At 43.3% G+C, this 12,116-nt stretch overlaps 1 protein-coding gene across 5 annotated transcripts in view; it reads left to right on the forward strand.

Moving 5' to 3' along the window:
* The window catches only part of DENND1A (DENN domain containing 1A), a 1,341,914-nt gene that overhangs the window by 1,006,250 nt on the left and 323,548 nt on the right, over positions 1–12,116 (forward strand). For all 5 annotated transcript variants that reach the window (XM_078641835.1, XM_078641836.1, XM_078641838.1 and 2 more), the window contains exon 14: positions 6,729–6,830. In XM_078641835.1, coding sequence (XP_078497961.1) covers positions 6,729–6,830 — 102 coding nt within the window. The remainder of the gene's footprint in view (positions 1–6,728; positions 6,831–12,116) is intronic.

Raw genomic sequence — 12,116 nt, forward strand, 5'->3', positions numbered from 1 at the left:
GTCCTGTGGGGTGAGGAAACAAGAGGGAAGGGCTCAGGGGAAGAGTAGGGTCTTTAGTTGTTTCCTGAACCTGAGGTGATTGTGTTCTTGCCTGAGGGAGAGAGGAAGGGCATTCCATAGTCTGGGGGCGTTGTACGAGAATAGGCGACCGCCTGTTCTGGACTTCCTGATTCTGGGAACGTTTGCAAGGGAAAGGGAGTTTGATCTTAATTGTCTACTAGACTGTTGTTTTGTCACAAGTGGCCTAAGGATGGGAGGGCCTTCGTTGTGCATAATTCTATGAGCCATGCACAGGGATTTGAAGTTGACCCGTTCCTTTACTGGCAGCCAGTGCAAGCTTCTCAGGGCTGGTTTGGCCGAACTCCTTGCGGCGGTTCCTGTGAGGATTCTAGCGGCCGCATTTTGTGCACATTGAAGTCTGTGGACTACAGCGGCTGGGGCCCCCAGATAAAGGACATTACCGTAATCCAGTCTGGAGTTCACCAGCCCCTGCATCAGGAGTTTCCTGGAATGGAGGGGGAGTAGATGTAGAATCTTTCGTGCCATCTTTATAAGGCCGAAGCAGGTTCCCGCGGTTTTCCTAGCTTGAGTCCTACATCCCCCTACTTACGACCTTCTATATGACATCAGTCACGACACGTTAAATGACAGCTTTGAAAACGCCCCTGATGACATTTCAAATGACATTAATGATGACAGAATCGGGAGGTACCAATACAATTTTAGCTGGATGACCAGACCTTGTGCCCAAATTTCTATGAGTGGCCAACCCATTTTGCGCACGATATTTGGCTGTATGCAGCTAGGCTTGACTGTAGGAACTGACATTTAGACCAAGTCTCTGGAGGCAGCCGACCTCTGCTGTGCAAGGCCTTCATTTGCATGTAATGGGGGTTAGCTGCAGGCCCTGCCCAGAGCCAGGCCCTGACCCCAACCATCCATAGGGTGTGGACCAATAGGAAGCATGGTCTTTAGACAAGCGCAGCAAGGTTTGGCTGCAAGGCATGGCTTGACCTTTGGGCTGATCCTGTGCCCAACCCTTCGTTGGTGATTGTTTAAAATTGAGTTACCGGTTGACTCAGGTGTCCGCCATGATCAAGCCTCAACCCCAATCTTTGTCTGGGTAAGGCACAAGTAAACCTCAAATTAACCTGTGCTCAATCCCTGCTAGCAGTCGTGCTTAACTTAGAGACAGTGTGTAAAGTATTTGTGCAACACTTCAAGAAATAAAACTGTTAAAAGACCACAGATAAAGATACCACACCAGGTTAGAAAAATAGAGCCTAATTTAATAAAGAAAATTACCAAAACAACAGAAATCCCATTAGAAACTTTAAAATAGACCTAGAAACAGAAAGTGGCAACCACGGCTATTTGGTCATGCTGAATTGGGTCAAATTCAAAAGTTTAGGTCAACCGCGATGGAGTGCGGTTCGGATAGAGTCCTAGATTTTCAAGTTTTGTGCCAAGAGTCCTGTTCGTGGTGGAGAGGGCCGCGGGGAGCAGGAAATGCTTAGTTGGTGGTGGTCGGCGTGGCGTGAAGAGCAGGCCGGGCATCGTGCACAAGCAGGCTGGAGCTATGCATTGGCGGTCCTCCACGGGCTGTCAGTGTTGCTGTGTAAAGAGACGGGCTTTTAAGGCAGAGCACAGGCTATTCATGTGTAAGTGGGGCTGTGCTTGGCTCCCACCCTGCCCCCTTTCTGCCAGAAGATTGCCCATCCAGGCACATTCAATCCCTCTATTGTCTGACTATCTGGGAAGAATTCACAAAGTCTAACTGTCAGTTACACCCAGTCTTGTGACCTAGGCCAGGATATAGGCACAAAAGGCTAAGGGAAAAAAATGCCAACTTTCTAAAAGTGGCATTTTTAACATTGTGATGAAAGGCCTGACTTCACTACTAAATAGGGCTTTTCACCCCGTTTCCAAAGAAACCAAACATGTTCTTGTTATCTCTTTTCATTTGGAAATTGCACTTATAAAATGTAATCAGGTAACTACAATGTTAACCTATTGGAGAGATAGGCCTTGCGGTAGTGAAAAACAAATGTAAGAGTTTTTCATGACCAGGACATGTAAAATGTAAAAGTACATATCCTAACTTTTAAATACACTGCACCTTGAACTCTGGGCGGCCCAGGGCCTACACTATGGGTGACTTGTATGTATAAAAAGGAAAGGTTTAGGCTTGGCAAAAGGTTTATTTTTCCAGGTCAAAATGGCAGCTTAAACTGCACATACAGGCTCTGTAATGGCAGGCCTGAGGCATGTTTAAAGGGCTACATAAGTGAGTGGCACAATCAGTCCTGTAGGCTCACTGGTAGCATTTAATTTACAGGCCCTGGACACATGTAGTGCCACTTTACTAGGGACTTACAAGTAAATGAAATGTGCCAATTGGGTATAACCCAATTCGAACACATTTTAAAGAGACAGCACAAGCACTTTAGCACTGGTTAGCAGTGATAAAGTGTACAAAGTCCTACATGCATACTACGACCACCGGTGTACCGACCCCTTGGAATTTGTTTGATTTTATTTTTTATTTTTTCTTCAAAATAGGGGTTTACCACTCACTTTGGACGTTTTATATTTCAGGTGTAACAGGCATATGTCCATATGTGATGATTAGTAAATATACAATCAATACTAGATGTTGTACCAATGTATATGTTACCCCTTTGTGACACCCCAATTACTAATGGTATACCAGCGGTTCATACTACTAACTATGATTGCATACGTTTTACCTGACAATATATATGTTAATGGTTATACCTGACAGCATTCCTATTCGGTGAGTTTAAAAATGTATCATGACTACCTGTCTTTCTCTTCTTTTACTTCCCCTTTTTGTGTTGTATACCCTAATAGGCCAATAACAATTATTTGAAATAGGAATAGTAGGACAAGGAAGGCAAAAAGTGGGGGTCACCCTGCAAAAAAGGCCAGGCCCACTGTGCATGCCCTTTGGTGGGGATCAGCAGTTGGGTCTGACTTATGGCCAGGCCATGCATTCAACTTTCCATGGGAGGCCAATCCCTGCCCGCAACCTTAGAATGTGGGCAGCTGTGGCTGGCATCAGGCCTGGTCATTAGCCATGACTTGCATCAAAATCTCCTGCCTAGTTCCATTGGTTCCCTATATTTTTTAATTGTTTTAAGGTCCATAGTCCAATATCAATAGCATTATAATAAAAACTATTTTTGAGATGTCATTAGTGATGTCATTTAACATGTAAGGAGTGATGTCATATGTAAAGATATGAGCAGTGCATGAATTTGTGTGAGTTATAGTTCTTTCAAACAACCACAGTGCCAACCTCCTCCACAGCACACGGTCTTCATCTGTGTGCAATAAGTTCAGTCGCAGACCCTCGCCTATGGCCACGACCTGCACTCAACAGGCCACAGGCGACTAACCCCCTCTACTCACTGCTTTAGGCCATACACAGCAGGGCTTGGATGCAGTCCCTAGACTTTGGCCAGGTCCTGAATCCAACCTACCAAAGGAAGCCAAGCACCTCTGTACACCTCGCTACGCCATGTGCACCCGTTCAACAACTGGGGTGTACTAGGGGCTTGGTCTTCAGCCAGACCCTGCACCAAGCCCACCCAAGGCAGCCGGCTACCATTGCACAAGACCAAAAACTATCTCCAGTTGGCCAGGCTCTGTGCCCATCCCAGAGCAGGCATTGGCAGCAGGACCTGCACTGCGTTTGCCCATCGGCTGCAGAGCTTGGCCGCGAAGTCTGTCCTGATTCCAAGCCCTACATTCAGCCAGTAGGGATGCCAGGCTCCTACTGCGTAAGGCCTGGCTATGGGCCAAACCTGCTCTGCACCCAACCCACAGAGACTGATCAACCCTCATTGTATAATGCATTTTGTTCCTGTGGCTTTCCAGGTTGCCAGTATGGAAGCCTCTACCCCCTTGTTGATTCATTGGGTAGCATAACATACAAACATGGAATATGGAAGGCTTCAACATTGCTTGAAATCAAAAGTCCATAAAAGGAATAGAAATATTTCTGAAATATTTGTTTTTACTAGAAAGTGTTGACCACAAACATGACCATAACATACCATCTATTTTTTTCTTAATAAAAACCTGTAAAAGATTTGCCTATGTCATATGACCCCTATGTACCTTCCTGTTATCTGTGTTTCCTTTACTATGAGCCTTTTTTGTTTCAATGCCAGTAAACTTTGTTTCATATTGTTCATTTGATGCCAGTTGTCTCTTATTTGCTGTGGTATGAGACTGCTGCAGTGTTCAGAAGGCGAAAAGATGCTTTTTTTCGTTCATATTGTTAAGCATGTTGCTGGGAAGCCCTTTACAAGACTGGATGTTCAAAGGAAAGCCTCTGCATCCTGGAAAATGGGATATGTGTAAGCCTCTAAGTGCTCTCAACCAGACCCCCTTAATACCTCTCGCGCGATGGGTGGGATTTGGAGAGAGCGCTTTCAGGAGCTCCATTTGTCAGTTTCAGGAACACTTACATGTGCATTTAGGTTTGTGAGGCTTTTCTTCTGTATATCTTTTCTCAAGATAATTTTTTAAGTGGTTTGTATTAAGAAGGTTTAATATGGGCGGTGTGTCATTCATATAGTGCTCAGTTTGAAAGGACTGGAAAGAACGTTTTCATCGCACACTTGTCCATCAACCTGGATTTCTCAGTGCACTGGTCTCTGACAATACCTATGGATTAAATAGATTTTTTTGAGAGTGCTCAACGGGAGGAAGGTTTACGTCCAGAGTGTAGGCGGTGAAGGACAGTATTCCACAACCGACCATTCAGGGAGCCCAGCCAGCAACCCATGGTGAAGAGATGAAAGGAAATTGGGCAGCCTAAATCTAATTAACTCAAGCAACAACCTAAAGGGACAAAGGGAAAGAATGTTCACCAGAAGATAAAGAGGACAGTTCTGGAACTGACACATGAACAGCTCTGGCTGTGAACAAAGGCTTCAGGGAGCCTGAGGGGATTTCAATCCCCTCACGCTCCCATAAGGCTTTGTTTTTTTTTTAAGAACATTCTACCCTCTAGTGGCAGAATGTTCTAATAGCCTTATAGCCCTTCGTAGATGGGCTATACCAACTATTAAAGTCCCTCTCCCTTGTTAAAGGCCCTCGCCTTCGGCTCGGGCCTTTAACGCTGGAGAGGGCCTTTAATAGCCGGTATAGCCCTCTACGGCGGGCTATAAGGCTATATTAGAACATTGGCATGATGGGAGCTCCATTGAAGACAATGGAGTGCTCCCTGCTTCTACGGGCCGGTAAAGGTCCGCAGAGCAACATTCCAATGTTTTACAAAGGCCTCTCTGAGCTTGAGGGGATTTAAATCCCCTCGATCTTCGAGAAGCCTTTGTTTTATTTGTTAGAACATTCTGCCCTCTGGTGGCAGAATGTTCTAATAGCCTTATAGCCCTTCGTAGCAGGGCTATACTGGCTATTAAAGTCCTGTTCCATTGTTAAAGTCCCTCGCCTTTCGGCTCGGGCCTTTAAAGCTTGAGCGGACCTTTAATAGCCGGTATAGCCCGCTATGATGCCACTTGTCATCAACAAATGTGTGATGTCACTTCCATGACCCTGGCTTAGACATTTTGGTAAAACGGTGTCTATAAGCTGAGAGGTTCTCTCGACTCTGAACGAAAGAAGGAATGTCCGAGCTGCACTAGGTAGTCCATTCAAATGGTTACCTTGTAATCTGGTGACCAGATGTCACCAGGAGGTTCGACCTCAAGGAAGGAAGCTATTCTTCTCGCTTGGCTTGACATTTGAATTGTAAAACATTTGTACACCTAGCACTTTAGCACAAGGTTAGCCACAGGTGTCTTTAATATATTGTGAAAAGTTACTCAAACCTACATTAGAAGTGGCAGAGGGTGACCTCACAATGGACTTCCTCCCACGTGCAGAATGGCCCACATTGTACCAAAAGGACAAACTTGTAACAAGAAATGTCACCCATTAAAAACCTAGTTCTCGAGTACAGTGTGCAACCCAAACAGCCGGGTTCAAGTGAGCACCTAATCATAAGGCTCAGCACCTTCTTTGCTTTTTGGTTTGACACTCTATTTTTAGAAACCCACATGGTCATTTTTTTTCAATGGGAGTCACAGTCGAGTAGAGTTATGGGTGTATTTTCTTTTAGTGATTACAGAAAAGAAGCAGGCAGAACCTACTGCAGTGCCCATGTTGTCACATCTAAAGAGTTGAATTGTCAGAGTATGGTTCCCAACATACATATTAATACCAACTAACATGAAAACTAGCATTCAGTACACAACCCATGTGTAAAACTGCTATATTGTCTGCCAACAGTACAAGGTTACAATAGTCGAAAGTAACTCTTGTTAGTATCTCTCACCTAGGCACATTTTGTCTGAGTTATTCCTCTAATCAATCTTATGTGCATTAATATTAAACGGTGGTCAATCTAATGGAATGAACAAGAACTGTGCAAAAACAAAGTGTTTAGCAGTTTTTTGACTTGTGCGTCATTGATTTTTGTCATTTTGAATAGTAATTTGGACTAATACTGATGCTTAAAATTATAAGATGATGTGCAGTGTGTTTGTCAAACTAGGTGTATTTCTAGAACCAAGTCTGGTTGAATAATCAATTCTCACAATGTACACGCACAGCAGGTTTGCAGCTAATGATATCTTATGCACTCTTTTAATAGATTTTTTTCCTAATAGATTCTCTTCAAAATTATCTTACAGGAGGAGCCAATCACATTTTGCGAAGAAACCTTTGTCTTTCATCGATCCAGCGGCATGAGACAATTTCTCCAGAATGCCATACAGCTTCAACTTTTTAAACAGGTATTTCAGTGACATTTTAAAAAGGTTACTTTTTTAGAATTAGTATACTGTATTTTACAACTAAAGCAACAAAAATAGAAAGTCACAACATAGAGGTCATGATTCCAACTCTGTACCTTTTTTTAATGGTTTATAAGAGGTATGCTTTGTGAGTTGGGAACAGCACAATAGTTTAATTTAAATTGATTGATGGATACATTAGTTAGGGCCTGAAAGGTCAGGGTTCCTGAACTATTAGCCTGTTTTCCCCAAGAGTCTAAATCCCGATGAAGGAAGAGGTTGTCTATTAAAAGACGTGGATCAATGCTTTAATTGTGTGCCACAGTCTGTAGCCCACGTGCAGAACTGTTAACTAATCAATTTGATCTTTCAAGTAAATGAACAGTGTTTAAAATTGCATGATCATTTTTAAAAGAGCAGGATTTTAACATGTTAAGTAATGTTTGGTGATGGATTGCTGTTTGCCATTTTTCATAGCAAATGCTTAGAAAGGATGCACTATGACTATAAATGTGTGACATTTTTTGCTAGTTTCTGCGTTTGAATCATATTGCAATATCACATGCTTCGCTAGAATTTTTTCGTGGACAGTGCTATTGATTCTCCTATTCAGTAAATATCTTTTCTGTCCAGAGAAGGGTTTGGCTTTGTTTGATTATCTGACAGGTACTGTAGATAGTGGTTGAATGGGAGTAACTACTTTGGGCTTCATTGATACTGGCCCGCTAATTTCTGATTAATGCGATAACTCCTGGTATCGCACATAATGGAATTATTCGTTTTGTGTTTTCATCACACCCATCATATACTGGGTGTGATTAAAAACGCATCCCATTTTGGAATTTAAAGAGAAGAAAAGGCCTGGAAAACTACTGCACATGGGGGATTTGGCTTAGCAGCCACCAAAATCAGCATGCTATGTCAAATTTCATTTGCAAAATTTGTAATTGGTGCTATTTACTGCACTTTATAAATTTCGAACACCTCAGTGTAATTATCGCCTTTAAAACCAAAGAGGCCACTCTTAATAGGCCTCTTTGAGTCTAAGATACCACCGTGGTGACCAGTGTCTTCAAGTTGGGTACATTTCTATGTATATAGTGTCACTGGAGTGAGCCCTATTCACTCGTGGTAAGCTGTTCTGGAGTTGGAGTAGTGGTTTCCTATGAAGTCCTTGAAATACAAAATATCCTACTTGTCACTGCCCCAACATCACCCTTAGGATCACGAGATGGGCCTCTCCGCGTGTCTGATGTAAAAGACTAAGATAGGCTTTCGGCTGTGAAAATCATACAACTATCATGTTATAGTGCTTTGCGGGAGTTCCGTTCTCATTACTTATGATAGCAGAGCACCTATTCTCTGAGTATCACTGAGGTTGGGTGACCAGATTTTGAGCAGAAAAAAACATGACAGGCCTGACATAAAAGTAGGACTAAAGCCTTTAGTCTTACTTCTATATCTGACCTGTCCTGTTTATTGCATAGCCTTGTAAATATAGATATCCCCCACACAGAAGATGCTCCTTCCGGGACCATGGACCCGAGAGAGATGGTGCGTGTATAAACAGACCACACTGGAATGTAGACTTCGAAGAAGAAGTTGCAGCAACAAAAGTTTGATTCATATTCCCATTATGTGTTTCGGCTGCCCAGCCCAAATGTTCTATTGTGATTTGGATACATATATAATATGTAAAAAAGATAGAAATTCACTGAAAAATCTAAAGTTTACAGGAACATTATAGTTAGACTCAGATTTTACTTGTACAAAACCTTAGAAATTCAGCAGTTATAGTTGCCTGAGCTAACTATAACTTACACCTCCGCAAATGATCTGCTTATGACCTCACATATTACATCACTCATGGCATGGTCAGTGACATCACTGATGATGTCTCAAGTGACATTATCCAGTGAGTATGAATGTTTTCTAAAGGTTTATGAGTATTAAACATGTATACCATGGTACCACAAAACTTAAAATAGTATACTTTGTGTTCTACTAATGAGTGATACTATTTCTAACACATATTATGTCAGTGGGTATGTGTCCATGTGTGAGCGGGTGTCTGAGTGCCTGTATGGGTATGTGAGTGGGTGGGTGAATGAGTGAGTGGCTGTATGGGTGTATGCATAGCTGGGTGAGTAGCTTTTTGGGTGAGGGGGGACTGTATTGGTGAGTCAGTGAGTGTGTCAGTGGCTGTATGGGTGAGTGAGTGGCCGAATGGGTGGGTGAAAGGGTTTGCAAGCGATTATATGGGGGTCTGGAGATGGCCACCACTAATCTGCACCTACCTGGTGAAACACTTGAGAGACTTTGCAAGTACACACACCTAGCAAAACGGCATTTACCATGATGCCTAGGGGCGAACCTGCTGGGAGGTGAAGCAGTGTGATCCCACATTTGTTTCCCATATGGGTGAGGGAGTGGGTGTCTGAATGGCTTTATGAGTGAGTGACTGTGTAAGTGGCTGTATGGGTGAGTGAGTAGCTGTTTCAGTGGGTGTTTGGTTAAGTGTGTTGGTGTGTGAGTGGCTGTATTGTAGAGTGAGTGGTTGTGTGAATGGATGTATGATTGAGTGAGCTGACATGTGAATGCTTGTGTGGATGTGTGGATGTGTATGTGAGTGGTTGTGTGGGTGTGTGAGTGATTATATGGGGGAGTTTCTGTGTTGAGAGGATATATTGGTGAGTGAGTGGGTGTATAAATTGTTGTATAGGTGAAATACGTGGGTGGGTGAGTAGCTGTATGGGTGAATGTGTGGCTGTTTGAGTGGCTGTATGGATAAGTGAGTGGTTGTGTGAGTGAGTGGCTCTATAGATGAATGAGTGGTTGTGTTAGTACTGGTATGGGCCTGTGAATGGGTATATTAGTGGTTGTGTTGGTGTATGAGAGATTGTATAGGTTTGTGGGTGGGTGTGTGAGTGCCTTTGTGGATGATGTCATCAGTGATGGCACTGATCATGTCATGAGTGATGTAATATGTGAGGTCATTAGCAGTGCATTGTGGGGGCGTACGTTATGGTTAGCTCAGGTAATTATAACTGCTAAATTTCTATGATTTTGTATGAGTGAAATCTGAGCCTAACTATAACGTCCCTGTAACCTTTGTTTTTTTCAGTGAATTTCCATGTTTTAAATACATTCTATTTCCTAATTATAATAGACCTGTAACCTCTGGGTTTTTAAGTGAATGTCTACTTTTTTTAAATGTTATTTCCCAACTCTAACGTCACTGTAACCTTTTGTTTCGTAAGTGAATTTCTAAGGATTTAATTTTTTTTTATTCCTCACCATAACCAGTAACCTTTGACAGGGAGTGTGTGAGTGAGTGCATGAGTGTCTCATTAGGTCTGTGAGTGGGTGTGATAGTGTCTGGGTGGGTCTGTGGGTGGATGTGTGTGAGTGGGTGCTTGCAGGAGTGGGGGATTGAGTGGGTATGTGAGTGCCTCCTTAAGTGTGTGTCAGTCTGAGTGAGTGTGTGAGTGTCTGAGTTGACTTGTAAGTGGCTGCTTGATTCTCTGAGTGAGTCAGAGAGTGGGTGTGTGAGTCTCTGAGTTGGTCCGTGAGTGAGTGCATGAGTGGGTCCGTGAGTGGGTGAATGAGTCTCGGTGTGGGTCTGTGAGTGGGTGCATGAGTCTGAGTGGGTCTGTGAGTGAGTGCATGAGTCTCTCACTAGGTCTGTGAATGAGTACCTGAGTGAGTGTATGAGCGTGTCTGAGTAGGTGCGTGAGTCTGTGAGTGAGTGCACAAGTCTCTCAGTAGGTCTGTGAATGAGTGCATGAGTATGAATGGGTCTGTGAGTGGGTGCATTAGTCTCTGATTGGGTCTGTGAGTGGGTGCGTGATTCTGTGAGTGGGTATGTCGGTGGGCACTTTAATTTGAGTGGGTTTTTGAGTGGGTGCATGAGTCGCTAGGGGGCCTGTGAATTGGTGCTTCAGAGTCAGAGTGGGACTATCAGTCAGTGTCTCATTCTCTGACAGAATCTGTGAGTGGACAAATGAGTGTCTCCTTGGCTCTCCGAGTGGGTGTATGAGTTTTGAGTAGGTCTGTGAGTGGGCCCATAAGTTTCTGATTGGGTCTTTGGGGTGGATGTGTGAGTCTCTGAGTGAGTCTTTGAGTGGGCGCATATATTTCTGAGTGGGTGTACGAGTATATTACTTGGTCTGTGAGTAAGTGCGTCAGTGTCTGAGTTGGTCTTTCAGTGTGCAAGTCCTTCTCTGAGTGGGTGTGTGACTTGGTGCATGAATGTCGAAGTGAAACTTAGGGTGGATCTATAAACCTATTATTATTTTTTTCCTTTTTTGAGTGTTATTTGCGAATGTGTCACAATGTTACGCGGTGAATTTGCGAATATCAGGAGTGGGGAAAAAATACATCTTTTTTTACATCTTTTTCTCATAAAAACACCTTTATATTCCTCTTGTGGTCAGGGCACACGCAACCTGACCACTTGTGCCACTTTCTACTATTTGTTTTGGACCCCAGGGACTGCTTTGATGACATAAAATGGTGGCCTCAACTCTCTGCTCATGTTGCGGTCAGCTAATCACGTCATTCCTATTGGCATGTCCATTAACGATTAATTGCTAAATCGTCGCCAATTGGCCACGATTGCAAATATACAAATTTGGAGTTCCTTAAATTTCTCTCCAACGACTAAACGGATGTACACCAAATAATGCAAAGCTTAATCTGCGAACCAAAGTCGACCTTTCTGCCAATTTTGTGTAATTCTGTCTAGCAGTTCGGGCTGCAGTTGTGTCTAAAGCTCCTATGGGAATTATCATGGGAAACACACTTTTTGTTTACTCTGCACCCCCCTTTTCCTCGGACTCTGCTTGACAGATCACCCCAAATCTTTCCGTGTGCAACAAAAATAACCGGCACACTGTTTTTGAGAAACTCTGTGAAGATTCATCAAATGGCACCAAAGATATTGGCAAGTCAAAAACGCATTTCCTATGGAAACATGGTCCTAACTATTACTAACTACTGGTGACTGCCAGTAGGTAATATATATTGTGTGTGTAGGTACATCCAATAGGCTTGTAAATGCATGTGTGTTTGTGTATATATATATATATCTATCTCTTGTCCTCCAACCTGAGCTTCCCCTTCCCTCCTACGCACCTGTCTGCCCTCTGCAGGGTTTATCGAGTCATCCCCCTCCTGTGCTGCCTGAGAGAAACTGATACATTACTTAAAACATTTCAGTCTTCAGAGGCTCCTGTGAATGGGGAGTATAACCTTCACTTCTGCTTTGCAGAATGACATGACCTT

The sequence above is a fragment of the Lissotriton helveticus genome, chromosome 5_1 (genome assembly GCF_964261635.1).
Source record: "Lissotriton helveticus chromosome 5_1, aLisHel1.1, whole genome shotgun sequence".
NCBI lineage: Eukaryota > Metazoa > Chordata > Amphibia > Caudata > Salamandridae > Lissotriton > Lissotriton helveticus.